A 16,394-nucleotide genomic window follows, 5' to 3' on the forward strand; every position below is an offset into this window, starting at 1 on the left:
TACACACTCCATCCCAGTAGTCATGATCAGAAATTCCCATAGGGCATTCCTGGAGCTGGGGCTTTTTGAGACAATTGGCATTTAGGCTATCTTCAAGTGATTTTAGAAAAACAAAAGAGTCACTCTCAAACATCCGCTTAGACCACCCACTTCCTACCCTGAAATATTGGAAGTGACCTAAATCACATGAATTTATCTCCTGTGCTTCTCAGTAATTTCCAAGCATAAGATGAGACTGGCTGTCACATCAACTGCTGGGAACCAGTACTGGGAAGAGTAATGTCTAGTGACTAGAGATCATTTTGGCTTCACTGTCCTATGGAAACGCCTTCATTCACATTGCTTTCCTTATGAAGAATACTCTACCCCTTCTTTCCTCTGTTTATACAATCTTACTTATTCTTTTCTATTATGTACAACTTGCTATTCCATTTAAATAAATAATAAAGTTATCATGTAAATTTCTTTTATTTTTCCTCCCCCTCTCCCGATGGCTACCATTAGACATGTGTGTGTGTGTGTATGTGTGTAAAACCATTCTAAACATATTTCTTTTTATCAGTTCTTTCTTTGGATGCAGATAGTGTCTTTCTTCATATGTCCTTCATAGTTAATTTGGGTATTTATAATAGCCAAAATGACTTATTTGCTGAAAGTTGTTCTTAAAACAACATTGCTGTTACTGTAAACAATGTTTTCTTGATTCTGCTCATTTGTCTCTTCATTATTTCATGCAAGTCTTTCCATGTTTTTCTAAGATTTTCTTATTCTTTTTAAGGCTTTGCTATTCTTTCATTCATTCAATCTTTCAACAAAAGCTGCTGGAATCTTCATTGATCTCACATTCTTCTGAGTTCCCATACCACTTAATAGTCTGTATGACATTGTTTAGCATTTAATTACATATGGCTGGCCAACTGTTTCATGTTCTTTCATTGGCATTAGTCTTCCCTACTAAATTCCAAACTCCTTGAGGGCAGAGATCACAGACTTATAGAATGTGAGTGCTGAGAAGAATCTTAGTTCATTTAGTTCAATCTCATTTTATAGATCAGGTAACCAAAGTCCAAGGACTCCTTCCTCACCTCCACTCTCCCTTTCTTCAAGATTCCTTCAAGTTTAAGCATTTTCTACATTAAACCTTTCTTAATCCTGATTGCTAGTGTCCTCCCTCCCTAACTACATTGTATTTAACTGCCTCAGACTTATTTATATTTTTTATTTAAATTTATTTGGCATATGTGCATGTGTGTGTATACACACACATATCCTATCTTATACATATATACATACACAGAGATATATATGTGTATATGTATACACACATATGTCCACATAGAGGTATAAACACACACACACACACACACACACACACAAACGCTCATCTCCCCCATTAGAATGTAAGCTCCTTGAGAACAGAGATTATTGTACTGCCATTAATTGATTAAATGACTTGGTAGTAGGTAACAAAGCCAGGGTTTGAGCCTCAGTCGTCTGATTCTAAATCCAGTATTCTTTCCATCCAACCTTACTGTCCAAGGTCATACAACTTGTCACAAGACATTTCTTACACTTCTTATGTATGCCTTGTAGCCACTAGTGCAGAGTATACCCTTAGTTGAGACTGGTTGGCTGAGTTTTAGCCCCTTGTCATTTAATAGGTATTTCCATACTTCAATAGCTTGTGATTTCATCAGTGGGGGAATTCCCTTCTCCAATGGATGCCTCTGAGAGCTGCCAAGGCTGAAATCTATCATCCTTTGGCGAATCTATGATACTTTCTCAAGTTAGCCATGCTGCTCCTAAGACAAGGGGATCTATGGTCTATCATTGGAACTACACTTGAAACCTTTCTGGCTTGCTAGGAACTGTCAGACCTTATGTTCTGCTGACCTAAGGATAGGGAGTGGGATGGGAAATGTGATATCGTTGGCTTAGGCAACTCCCTGAATGAGGAAATCTTTTCTACTAGTACAGGATAGCACCTTCTCTAAACATTTAGTCTGAAAGCAGGAATCGGCAAACTAGGGCTCTGGTGGTCAAATCTGGCCCTACCACCTGTTTTTGTACAACCCCAAGCTAAGAATGGTACTCTTAACTTGCAGGCCATACAAAAGCAGAGGATGTTCTGGATTTGGCTCTTAATTTGCAGACCCCTGGTCTTAGAGAGTTTCCCAGAACTCTGAGAGGCTAAGTCACTTGCCCAGGGTAGCACAGCCAGAATGAGTGAATGGTAGGACTTTAATTCAGGTCTTTCTGGCTCAGAAGTCAGCTCTCTATCCATCATGCCATACTATCTCTCTTCTGACATAGCCTTCGAAGACTCAGAGTCACCAATATGCCATTACAACATCATTGGGAGATTTAAACAAATCACAGAACATCAGAGTTTGAAGGAACCTCAGAGGTCATCTATTTCAATCCATAGCTGTAATATGAATCCATTGATAATATCCTAGGCATCTATCCAGACTTTGAAGTCCTCCAGTATTGGGAAACTATGTCTAATGAGGTAGCCCTTTGCTTTTTCTTCCTACAAATAATTTCTATGATCTATTCATTTCTTCTCCATTTCTATAATTAAGCTTTAGTCTGAGTGCTGTGATCATACCTGAACCTGGACTTCAACATTTGCCTCCTTCTTAACCTCTAGACTCTATTCCCTCCAATCTATCCTGTAAAGCACAGAAATTATTGCCTTCCTCTACAATCACAGTGGGTCAGTTTGGACGGTCTTTTCCATTGTAAAGGAGAAATTCGTCATGGACTTCAAAGGCCTCCATCAATCATTTCCCCTAATGCCTTCATCACTTCCTTCTTTATGAACTCCATACATTCCAAGCAGACTCCCTTTTGCTGATTCCTGCTGTGCTTTTTCAGGCCACATTTCCTTCCTTGCCATGTCTTGCCTATTTGTCTCTGGTAAATTATATGCCTCTCCTTACAAATTCTGCTCAAGCCTCACTTCCTTCACAATAACTTAAATACATCATCCTGCCAGTATGGCAGAAATGCTCCTATTCTCACAAGTTCCTGATTTGTACATGTCACAGAATGCTGGCATTGGAAGAAGGGACCTTAGAGACTGTCTAGTCCCCTGAGGTTATACATAAGAAAACCAAGCCTCAAAGAGAGAATGATTTAAAAAAAAAAAAAGAGTGAATGATATTCCCAGTCACATTGCTACTTAGTGGAAGAACCAGGACTACAATTCAACTCTCCTTACTTCTTTCTACCATAGCAATCAAATTTTCATTAAGGACTGGTATTGATTGGGACCAGCCTGAATACTAGGTGAAAAGCTGCTATGTTAAGTTATAAACTTTGAAAGCAAGGAATTCAAATGAGATAATGTATATAAAGTGATCTGAAAACCTTGCCTCCAATTTCTCACTTCCCATTCACTTCTTAGCCACTTTCAATTGAGCATCTGACTCGCTCCTCAACTGAAACTTCTCTCTGGGGTGACTAAATTTCAATGGCCTTTTCTCAGTCCTTATCCTTTTTGATCCCTCTGTAGCTTTTGACCTTGTTGACCACTTTCTGGATAATCAGTTAACAGGCATTTAGAGACTCAAATGAAATTGTCTCATCCCTCAAGGAGTTTACATTCTATTGGAAAATTTTTCATCCTTTAGCTTTTTTCTTTTCCTTGTTCTCCTCCTACCTGTCTGATTGCTCTCTCTCTGTTGCCCTTGTGGGGGTCATCATCCATGACCCACCCCCTAAACATGGATTTACCCCAGGACCCTATTCTGGGACCATTTCTCTTCTTTCTCTACCCTATCCCTTGGTGGATTCATCTATCCCATGGGATCAATTATCATCATTATGCAGATGATGATATTGCAGGCCTTCATCTCCCTCTTGAGCCCTAATTCCACTAATTGGGAACACTAACACTAACACACTTATTGGACATGGCTACCAAGAGAGGCACCTCAACACACATGTCCAAAATGAAATTCATTGTCTTAAAAATCTAGTGACAATCAGGATGCATACACCAAATACTTGCATATACCTCAGAAACATGTTGTGGAAACCCAAAACAACCAATCACATGGAAACCTGGTCTAATTACAAACAGTCAAGTATGTCTTGCACAATTTGGGAAGATCATTTAGATCTATTGATCGTCATTATGACCAGTAACTCTACATTCAGTTAAATAGAATAAAGCAATTGCTGACTAAGTAAATAAGTCAAAACTAGTTCAGTAACTTAATTCACCAAAGCAAAACTCTCAAAGCTTAAATGTCTTCCTAAGTACTTCCTGATGAGGTCATGACTTTCTTAGTTCTGTTTTAATTAAGTTAGACATAACTTTGGAATTGCATTTTTACAAACCCACTTTCCAAGTCTCTTGGCATTTTGATTGGTTTTGAATGCTCCTGAAGTAGTCTCTGAACTTGGACAGTGTACATATAGCTATTCCTATATAAGGGTGCCTATCTGTAGATAGCAAGGCTTTTACATATTTGTGTGTCTACATAGACACATACATGGATATATTTATGTCACCAAAGAAAACTATAATCCAATCCATACCTGAAGCAAAATTGCCCTCCATAACATCCTTTACATACAGTTATCTTCCTTTAACAGAGAGCTCACTACTTTCTGTGAAAGCCCATTCCGCATTTGGACTGCACTAATTGTTGTAGATTTTCTTTTTTCTCATACCGAGTCAAAATCTGCCTATCTGTAACCGCTTGTTGGCCCTTTGGGACCAAATGAAATAAATCTAACCTCTCCTATTTTCAGTTACCTTTCAAAAATTTGAAGACACATCCATTTGTGTGCATGTATTATATACTGTTATAAACAAAAATAAGATGGTATTATACTATTGGTGTTATAGATATGTATTTAGAGGGATTATGGGATTAATCAGGGAAGGCTTCCAAAAGAAGGTGAGTTTGAAGAGGGTGAGGGGGGAACAAATAATCTGGTAGAGAGAAGGATGGATACCATTCTTAGATTAGAAAGTAGCTAAGGCAGAGAAATTTTTTGACAAGATAATGTTCTCAAGAGTCTTGTGTTCCAATAACTTTTTGAATACTGGTTGCTCTAGGCTATGACTGGGCTTTATTAGCCTGGCCTAAAGGAGTTGCTGACCTTTTTGTCCTTTTCCATGGAATATGATAGGAAAGCAAGATTTAGAGCTGTGAGGCACAACAGATCCACCCATCTGAACCCACCCTTTATTTTACACATAAGGAAACTTATGAGAAGGGAGGAGCTGGCAGGGATTTGTCAGCATTGTAAACTTTGTTCACTGGTCTGACCTCAAATTACAGACAGTTCTGTTGTAACGAAACATATATAATCCTAAATAGAACTGCCCTATGCAAAATCATGCAATAAAAATCACAGAGCTTATGAAGGAAATAGAGTTAGGGGCACAATGCTCAAAAATTTTGTCAGTGACACATGCAAAAAAAATACGAATCTAATAAAAATAGCAGCACAGTTTTTTACACGTTAAATGGTTAAATAATACAAAAACACTATGTTCAGCAAGTACACCAGGATGCACAAGCAAGTTGGGCAGCCTGCAACTCCTGGCCCCAGGCTGAGGGCAAGGAGAAAGGGAATGGTGTGGGCCAGGCCTTCTCTGCCCATAGCTCCTACTAAGTATGGCTTTGTAGATTGAAAAAAACCTGGTGCTTGCAGAAGTGTGTATCAGAAAGATTACATCTTTTGAGTCATTGTAAAGTGACAGTTTTCAGTATTCATGCTGTTTTTTGCAAAAGAAATCAGTGCAGAAGCAAACTCTAAATGTTCCCTAAATCAATTGCATTGGAACAAATTCACGCTTTTGAAGCATTCTTTATAGCAGAACCAACTGGACTTCATCTGGGTCATTAAGCCTAAGACTAGCTCTGAGGGTCATCCATGTTTAAGTGAAGCATGAAGAGGAGAGATAATTCAAAGTGCTAAAATAAAGCTAGGCAAGCAGTAACTAAGCTAGTAATTTTAACAGAAAGACTTAAAAATAAAGCTGAGGCTCCAAAGATTTTAGAAGTTCAGTCTTCAAAGATGCCCATTGACAGACGGTCAACATAATGTCTGTTCACACCTTAAATGACATTTCTACTTCTCTTAACCTTTAATCCAGGAAGCTTCACCACTTTGAAAAAAAAATAGGCCTTGATTCCATCGGTCATTTCTCTGTGCCTATACATCCTATCAGTTTTTATACCCCTGAAAGAGAAGAAACTTGTTTACTGACCTGTAGTAAGACTTACTCAGGACATTCTCATCTCCCACACTGAATTCTTTGGAAGAAACAAGAATTAAGTACCTATGTGAGGATCTGCATGGGCAAGGCACCATTGAGAAATATTAAAATGTGCTCCCCCACACCAGAGAAAGTCTAAATTTATCATGATCAGAGGTTCTAACTTAATACTTCTTTGTTCCCCTGAAATGCCTAGAAGAGTGTTTTACACAGAGTACACAAATAATAAGTACTGCTGAAAGACTGATATGAAACACCTATGGTGCCTGTACTCATGGAATGTAGTGAGGGGACTGTCATTATAGGATAGATAATAGCATTGAGGTTATTGAATTCATTAATCACTATGTATTCAGAGGCAACAGGTTGCACTGAAAAAAAAATAATAGGTTTGGAGTTTGAGGATATGAGTTCAAATCCTGCCTCTGACACTTAATATCTATGTGAATGTGGGCAAGTCACACATCCTCCCTGGGCCTCAGTTTCTTCATCTGTAAAATGAAGAGGTTGGACTAAATGACCTTTTAGGTCTCTTCTAATTCTCAATCAGTGATCTGGTTATTATATTTTATTGCGCAATGGCCCACAATGAAGGGGTTAGGCTGTCCCTGAGGAAAAGGAGACGCTAAGAATTTGAAAATGGCTTGTGTCTGAACCAAGAAAGTATGTAAGGAATACCTGGGGTGTCAAAGGTGCCAGGAACCAATTCAGAGAAGAAAAAAGGAAAGGAGCCAGTTTAGAAGAAATAATTGCCTATGAATATGGATGTGCCGGGATTACCTATATTCAGAGGAAGTCCTCAAAAGAATCTGTAGATAACTTGGTACAACACTATCAGCATTTACCAATGCATGAATAAGTTATTCAAAAAGGGCTCATTTGGACAGAGAATTAATTTAAAACAGCTTTATTACAAACATTAGCATTCATTTCAGTTTTTTAACAAACACAGAAGCAGGGCTGGGGGTTTGTTGGCCCCATGCATATAGTCCCAGCCCAGCTGGCTTGCCTGCCACCAGATCCCTCCCATTACAGAGTCTGCTGGTTACAAAGGTGGCTATTGGTCCCTGAATTTCAATAATAATGGGCCCTCTGGGAGAATAAGACAAATGCTATGCTGGGATCTTTCTTTCCCTTTGTCTTGCTTTCCTCTTTGCTGACTTAGGAGAATTATAGCAATGGGTAAAAGGGGGTTGCTATCTTCAGGTAGAAACACTTGTGGATAAAATGAAAAGGCAAGAAGAGTCAGAAAAAAGAGTACAGTTAACTGAGGAGATAGGAACTTTTGAGGTGTTTCCCTTGTGGGGCTGGTGGCACTAAAAGGCAGATGTCCCTACAGTCTGTGCCATGAGAAGAAACAGAATAGAATGGGGTTACAAAGTTTGGAGGGAGGGAGATGGGACAAGGAGTGAGAAAGAGAAAGGGGGGAGAGAGAGAAAAAGAGAGGAAGGGGGGGAAAAGGGAGGGGGAGGGAGGAGGAAGAAAGAGCAAGAGGGAAGAGGATATTTTCTTCCAGTTTTACTGGCATATAAACCAACTGAAAATTCTTACCCACCCAGATCATAGCTGGCAGCCTCTAATACATGTTTTCCACATGCTCCATAGGAATAGATCAAGGAAAGAAGGTAACATGGGCATAGTGGAAACATCACTGTATTAGGAGCCAAGAGACCTACTTTTAAAGTCCTACCTTGAACTTATGTTTGAAACATGGATGCAATTTGGGACTTCTGCTTCTTTTTTCATCCGTGACATTTCAATAAACTGTCAAGTCCTGTTGTTTTTTAACTCAGCTGCTTCTTTTGGAGACCTCCCCCCTCCACTCCCACTACAAACAACAGTTAAATTCAGATCTTCATCACCTGGACTAATGCACTGGATTTCCAAATGGGAGGGACCAGTCACTCACCTCTTCTATTCATCCTACACATGTTCCTTGCCTAAACTATCTTATATTTACCTGCTTTATATGTATTTGTATTTATTAACTTTATATTTGCACTCTTTATATATACTTGTTGTCTTTCCATGATAATGTAAATTCATTGCAAGGAAGGATCACTTTATTCTTTGTACTTGTATACAGCACCATGTACAATGCCTGACATGTACATTAATAGGGGCTTAATACATACTTGTTGACTGATTTCTGCCAAACTAATCTTTTGCTACATAGTTGTGGACCATGATACTTTGCTTAAAAAGGTTCAGTTCCTTTCCGCTGTATACTAGATAAATTCCAAACTCTTAAGCCTCTCTGTCATCTGGCCCCAAACTACATATCCAGTTTAATATCAATCAATCAGTAAACATTTAATAAGTGCCTACAATGTGCCAAGCCCTGTGCTAAGTTCTGGGGATATAAAAACAAAAAAGGCAAAAGACAATCCCTGCCCTCAAGATGCTTTCAACCTAATGGAAGAACTTACAATCTAATGGTCTTACCCTTTTCCCTTTCATATATATATCCTATACTCCGACCAAAATGGAAGAGTCACTCCTCCTTAAACATCTCAAGTTTCACCACTTCTCTGTTTTTGCTTATGCTCTTCCTTATGTCTATTCCCTCTTTGTACAACTGTAATTATTGAAAATCTGTGCCTCAAGGCCTTAGCTCTTCATGAAGTTCTCCAATCTCCACCTCTGGTTTTCTCTTTTCTCTGGATTACCAACAATTGTATACATCTCCTTATACGTTTACATCATTAGACTTTGTATTATAGCTATTTACATATTTGAGTTCCCTATTAGCTCGTTGAGTTTAGGAGCTTCTCATTTATTTTTTATTCCTTTTAGCACGAGGTGCAGTGTTCTGTATACAATAGGTGCTTAACAAACATATGGGGAATTTAACTCTAAGTAAAGGAGAAAATTCATAATTTATACATATGTTTGTTGAATGTTTAGCTTGCTGTTTGTACAGTATGTGCCTGCCCGCCTGTCTTCCTGTGTCAACATTAACTTAGACTATAAGTTCTGAGAGGGATGATATAGTGTCTGGCTTCTATCATTCTTTGTATAGTGCCTAGCACAGGGTCCTACACAATCAAGTATTCAATAAATGTACTTGGATGAAGAAAATCCTTTGTATGATCTAACTTGACTCAAGAGACGCAGTGAAAAGGAGTCAAAGGTTGGTCATTTCAGGGATTTTATAGTGAGAGAAGTGGTGTCTGACAACCTCATTATTACATTATCATTGCCTAATGTGCCCTAACCCCCAGCAGAGGCCCCAAACCAACTCTCAACATATATAATTCATCTGTCTTTGCCCAAAGAACAGGACTATGCTATTGAACCAATTTCTTCTGATTCCTGGTTTGGTTTTTTTTTCTTTTGGTCAAAACAGAAAATAGCTTTTTAGTCTTGGCTCTATCATGCAAAGAAAGGAAAAAACAGCATCACCCAAACCTCTGCTCAAAAGAACTTTCCTAGAGGTGAAGATGCTTCCAGTTCTTCCTTTAAAAAACAAAACAAGAAAAAAGTGTTCTAACATTGGAGTATCATGATATTTGCAGGACAAATGATTGATAGAAAATTGTTTTAAGACAGCATGAAAAACAGATAATGGGTCTAACTTTACGTGATTATTTAAATTTCCTCTTAAGAGCTGTATGATGACAAACACTGTGGACTGGAGATCTATAATTGTGATCACAATGTTTTATTATTTATAGGCAATTTTTCTAGCAGAGAAGAAGTCTTATTAATGATAATAAGGGTAAAAAGTGTTCCTGACTAAGCAATTCTTATATCTCAGGAGAAATAAGTTAGACCCTGGAGACAGAGTTTTGATACTGGGGGGAGGAATGAATCACAGAGTAGAAGCAATTCCACTAGAGGTTCCAAGTGTGACATTTATTCACTCAGTAAATATTTATTAGGTGCCTACTGAGTACAGAGTACTATATGCACTTGAGCTAGGGGAAACACAAGCCTTAGCTAACACCTAGAAACACATCAATTTAGCAGAAACCACAATAATGGAATAAAGATATGTGCAAGGGAGGTGGGCATGTGGATAGAAGCCAGAGATGGACATGGGAAATTTTCTGGACTCTTTTCCTTCCTTAAAGCCTGAGGTCCCTGAACTTTTTGGTCGGTAACATGTCCTTGTCATTTGCTCCATTCTGTTCTGATAGTTATTTGGAAGCTGACTGCTGGCAAAAGCCTCATTTCCTGTTTTGCATGAATCCTCATCTATATTGGCTCTTATGGTTCAGATTAAAAAACACTAACAAACTGAAAACAATGCCCAAGATCTTGGCCTCTAGCAAGACAAATAAAACCAGTCACAAAGCAGAGACTATCACTAAGCTCCATAAGAATGGTATATGACTTCATCACAGATAATAATAAAAAGCAGCTATTTTAGGGGTGGTGGTAGAAATCATAGAGTTCCCTCCTCCCACTCTCCTCCTTTGCTCAACAGATACAGAACTAGGAATCAGAAGGTACTCACGGCTCTAAACTGAACCTGGACATGAAAGGAGATATTTGTTCAAAGGATAAGTAACCAAACTGGTGGGCTTGGCTACATAGGCAGCTGGCATGTCATTCCCATCGATAGGCAGCGCTTAGCTCCTCTGCTTGGCACTTACTTCTGCACATCCTTGTCCTTGTTGAGGTGTTGGAAGAAAGATGGCTCACAGATGAGTTGGTTTTCTTGGCAGACTTGTTTGCATGATTTCCCAGGTTCAGAGAGTTTCACCTGCAGAGCACTAAGGGGTGGCCACATAACTTGCCCATGACAGAAATCCTATAACAACAATTAAGCAATGAGTTAAGCTCAGATGTCACCTTTTCTGGGATCTAGAGCTATCGGTCTCGTCAGAAATGATTGTTCCCTACTTAGAACTTTCTGTACTTGTCTTCTGCATTTAACAATATTCTATTTTATTTTATATGCACACATGTCACCTCCCCTATTAGAATGAAGGCTACATGAAGGCAAAGACTGCATCTTATTTACCTTTGTAGCTCTCTCAGCACCAAGAATAGTGACTTACACAGAGTTTAATAAATATTGGCTGAGGGAAAGAAGGAAGAAATCAATCAATCAATAAGCATTTATTAAATGTCTATTTATACTAAAGGAAACACAAAAAATGTAGATGAGACAATCCCTTCAAGAAGATTGCAATCTAGAAAGGGCAAATTGCTTAACTAAAGGTTATTTGGATAATGAAACGACTCTGAATATTGTTCAGTCGACTCTTTGTGACCCTATTTGGGGTTTTCTCTGCAAAAATACTCGAGTGGCTTGCCATTTCCTTCTCCAGCTCATTGTACAGATGAGGAAATTGACGCAAACAGAGTTAAATGACTTACTCAGGGTCATACGGCTAATAAGTGTCTGAGGCCAGATTTGGACTCAGGTCCTTCTGACTCCAGGCCCAGCAATCTATCCTCTGTACCATGTATCTGTCCTGTACTCTTCTGAAAGTGGATGATTTAGTAACTTCAACAGATTTATTTATTACAATGAAGGTACTTAAAACCCAATAACTAACTAAAAGCTGTAACAGATTCCACTAAAGAATCATGTTATCTACCTTTGAAAGCAAAGGCAAGACCACGTCTTTCTTTTCTATTTGTTAGCCTCTTACTCTGCATGAAGGCGATTAGGACTGCACCTCACAGGCCATCCTGAGTGAAAACTGATAAGTGTAAGTACTCAGTCTTGCAGATATATCTTGGAGTTTATCTCTTTAAACATTACAGATGAAGAGAGAATGTAGGAGAGAATAGCACCTCTTTGCCTCAGGCCCTATGGCCCCTTATCTATAACCTACATTGTAGGTGTGGAAGGAGAGAAAACATGAAAGTAATGAGTGTGGGGAGAAAGATTCTGCTTTGGTTCAGGAAAGGGAATGGAGAGAAGAGTTAACACTTCATGTGCTACTTCCTAGGGATATACTAACACCGGCTTTGTAACTAATCTTTATAGAGCAACCATAGCAAGCGCATTCTTAGGAATCTTGTATCTGCTTCAAGTATGGGAAGCTGTTACTGTCTCCTAATTCCAGAACAAAAGGAAATGGCCTTAGACTTAAACTGCAAGATGATCTACCTAGTGTTTTTTTTTAGTTTTTAAAAAAATTAACAGGCATTTATTTTCTCTTACTCCTATCTCCCTCTACCCTGCAAAAATTAAAAATAAAAAATCCTTATAATAAATATTCATAATCAAACAGAACAAATTTCCATGAGGTGGGTAACATGTTTCATCATCAGTCCTCTGGAATCATGGTTGATCATTGTGTTGATATGAGTTTTTAAGTCTTTCAAAGTTGTTAGTTTTTTACAATGTTGTTATAGTATAAATTGTTCTCTTGTTTTTGTTCACTTCATTCTGCATCAGTTCATTCTAATCTTCCCAAGTTTTTCTGAAACTATCCCTTTTGTCATTTCTTATGGTACAATAGTAGACTGGTACAGCCTTATACCATAATGTGTTCAGTCACTCTTCAATTGATGGGCATCGCTCCACCTAATTAATGTTAATGAATCAAGGATCACTCCTTGAATCAAGGACCAGTTGCTCAATAAAATGTAACAGTTAAATCGAATTCTGTCCTCTCTCTCCACCCCCACCCCCAACTTTTAAGGCACAATGGAAGATTTGTTAATCATCCCCATAGGATCATCTATCTTTCTTCAGGTTTGATTGGAAAAGGTAAAAATGGGGGCAGCTGTTTTTGAATGATTCCCCCAGCCAGTCAGAAGGCCTGCGAATAAATAGCAATCATACAAATGAAAGTCTACTTTACTTGTGAAGCACATGCTTTCTTGGAGAAAGACTATTAAAAGTGAAGGTTTCATTTTCACATTCCAGGAAGGAGGCAATGGCAGGAGCCTGAGGCTGAAAGGTCAGCAGATCTAGGTTCAAGGACTGGCTCCAGATGATTGTGTACTTTTCATCACATTCTGGTTTTCTCACTGTAAAGTGGAACTATCACCTACCCAACATCATTTATCACCAGATGAAAAGGAATAAAAACTAAAATGTCCTTGTGATATAAGATGTAGAATCAATGCCTTTGTCATTATAGGGCTTCACAGAATAGGGTTTTTTTTTTTCTTGAAGTAAGGTGTTCTAACTGCAGTTCCAGGCCCTACTCTGAAGCAGCTTTCATATCAGACTCTGACTTTTCTAGACCTCCAGGTTCCTTATCTAGAAAACGAGAAGATTAGAGAAGGTCATCTCCAAGCTCTTTACCAATACTAATGGTCTATGAACCTATGTAATGCAGCTAAAGAGTCTGTTTGGAACATGTAATGCTAAGTTCCTGCCTAATGCCACTTCAGTTAGTTACTCAATTTATACCAAGAGTGAACTTTCTCATCTCTTGAGTTCTATTCAGTGATTTTAATGAGAGGTATTTATTAATCAATGAACTATTTAATAATTATAAGTGACAGGAGAAGCAACATTCCAGAGCAAATGACCTATGTGAGCAGCTAGTCAAACCTAACAATAATGCAAATTTCACAGTAACAAAATAAATTTGAACTAGCAATTTATACACAATTCACAGTATGCTATGTTACTGTTGACAACTGTCAGTAAGTCATAGGCTTCTCGATTGTTTTTCAGCAGTGGGAAGGGTTTGTATTGTTTCATCTATGTTCTCTTGCCAACTCTCTTTTGTCATCAATGGTGCCCTGAGATGACAAGTCAGGGTTTGGATACCATCGATGTTGGAGGATTAGTGCTGACAAATGATCGCTGTGGGGATTAAACCTATAGTTCTGTATCAGCACCTCGCTGTAACTGACTGAGCCAAGGTATACACTTGAAAGTCATTTCATCTGACATGTGCTAGGTAGGTGATTAGGGGCATATCACTTCACCCTCAGCACCTTAGTTTATTCTTTGGTGAAATGAGGTTAATAATACTAATAATAATACTCATAAGATTTTTTTTACGGATAGTGCTTTCTAATTGTTAGAAAGCTATATAAATGTATATCATCATCATCATCATCATCATCATCATCATCGATGTTATTCCTATAAAAACCATTAGGTTGATAAAGTCCAATGATTTGTTAAATCTTTAATATTATCCAAACCTTTCTCTCTCCTCCACCCACCAGACAACAAGAAAAGGGCAATATTCATTTAACAGGCTTGTTCTTTTGCCTATACTAGTATATTGCTCATAAATGGCTCTCAATGAAAATCTTTTCCTATTTAGGCCAATTGTAAGGTTGGCAACTTTGGTCGCTATGTTAACTCTTTCAAGCCACTAAGATGCTATTAAATAGCATTTCATTTGAATATTTAACCAAATAATTCACTGTTAATTAATGCTGGCAATGACCACAAAAATTTACTTTAAAGATATTCACTATAAATTGAGGATAACAAAGAATCATAAATGTATTGATTTAATAAATAAATCTTTATTATTAATTAGTCCATTACAAAGGCCTGCCACACTATTTGACTTTAAGGAAATGCCTGTTTTTTCTTCCTAATAGAGGGAATATTAAAACATTGATTAGAAGTATAATAATTCAGCTTAGAAAGTAATAGAACTCTTGATCTTGGATTAGAAGAATTTTCATCATAGCACTTACCTCCCCTAGTTTTTGATAAAGAGACCGGAGAACTGATTTTAAAACAGGATTCAATTTAAATCAAGTACAGTAAGGGAGAAAAAAGGAGAGGCTTCATGATGTTCCTAGTTACAAAACTTCTTCCCCATTGGTCATTTACCCGGGTCGATTTGGGTTGCATTTGGTCTATCCTGCCTATCTGCATTCTCATGCCTGACCAGTGTGGTTAATTACAATTTGCTCTGGACCAGGGTGAGCAATGATAGGCAACCTTGAAATATGTCTTGGAGCAAAGTAGAACTAATAGTAAAACATATGCCATGCAGCACACAGCTTTCAACATTGTAGCTCAATTTAATTAAAACTGCACTGGGATTTTATAGCTCAAGGTTACATGAGCCCTTTATCTTCCAGTCACCTCCTCAGGGTACAAAGCTTTCCGAGGGGTTCATGAGTCTTCATGTTTCTGTCTGTCTCCATCTTTATTCCTCTTTACAGTTTTAAGGAATTATGACTTTTTTTCCCCCCCTCATAATAGGACAACTTCCAGTTGAAGCTCTAATGTACCCTGGTCTACTTTTGGTTATTCAAGGGTTGATTATCCCATGTGTAAACTAGAGTTTTTGCTCTTCTCCCTTTCCCTCCTGCTGCTTCACTTGGGCATTATGATTCATTAACATCTCTACCAGGAGGCTACTTGGGGAAGGGTTGAGAGAGGGTGGTTTCCTTCTAGTTCCTCAGCTTCAGGAATCAAGAGTCACTAACTACTTGAATGCTATCTCAAGGTTTCCTCTGGTTTTAGCACTGTCACTAATGTAAGAAAAATAAGAATATTGGAAATATCATCCCAAGTCAGTCCAATGCTCCATACAACTACAAATGAACAGTGTTTGGGAAAGGCAGCATGGGATGGTGGAAACATTGTTGGATACCTTGGTTCAAATCCCGTCTCACACATTTACTAGCTATGTGATCGTGGGCAAGTCACATAATTTCTCGATCTCAGTTTTCTCATTTAAAAAATGCGAATAACCATACCTGCATTGTCTTAAAGTTCTATATAAATGAGTTACAATTATTCAGTCTTTGCCAACGGCTGATAGGAAAGTATGGTTGTTCTCTTTTATATAAAAATCAAAAATCATAAAGTTAAGGATATGTTCCAGGACCCTCATTTTTCTTTAGTGCTGTGCTAGGATCTAGATCTAAATGCATTTTAGATCCCATTCAGAACGTTATCTAAACCTTTTTTGAATGCAAATTGCATGTTCCACTTGCACCATATTTTCAGGTAACCGTTCCTCAAGTTTACTATCTGTTATGTAAGATAGAACTTCCTTACATTTATCTTAAAAAAAATCCATTCTCAGTCAAGTTTCAAGGACAATACAATAGAGTCATAATTCTGGAATTTGGTAAACAAATTCATGTTCACTTAGTCCCATTTATGTTAGGCAGAACTCAAAGGATATGTTACTGTCTTGCCTCAACCCTCGTCTTTCTGTAAGTGCTTAAAGAACACTTGTTGGCTGACTGAGAGGTTCTAACCTTCTTAGTCTTTAACAGAATCACATGGAAC

General features: G+C 38.1%; 1 protein-coding gene across 7 annotated transcripts in view; it reads right to left on the minus strand.

Moving 5' to 3' along the window:
• Positions 1 to 16,394, minus strand: part of MGAT5 (alpha-1,6-mannosylglycoprotein 6-beta-N-acetylglucosaminyltransferase) — a 371,902-nt gene that overhangs the window by 11,075 nt on the left and 344,433 nt on the right. For all 7 annotated transcript variants that reach the window (XM_027835555.1, XM_027835550.1, XM_027835549.1 and 4 more), the window contains one exon: positions 10,849 to 11,006. In XM_027835555.1, the coding sequence (XP_027691356.1) occupies positions 10,849 to 11,006 (158 nt within the window). The remainder of the gene's footprint in view (positions 1 to 10,848; positions 11,007 to 16,394) is intronic.

The sequence above is a fragment of the Vombatus ursinus genome, unplaced genomic scaffold (genome assembly GCF_900497805.2).
Source record: "Vombatus ursinus unplaced genomic scaffold, bare-nosed wombat genome assembly UNPS02014816.1, whole genome shotgun sequence".
Lineage (NCBI taxonomy): Eukaryota > Metazoa > Chordata > Mammalia > Diprotodontia > Vombatidae > Vombatus > Vombatus ursinus.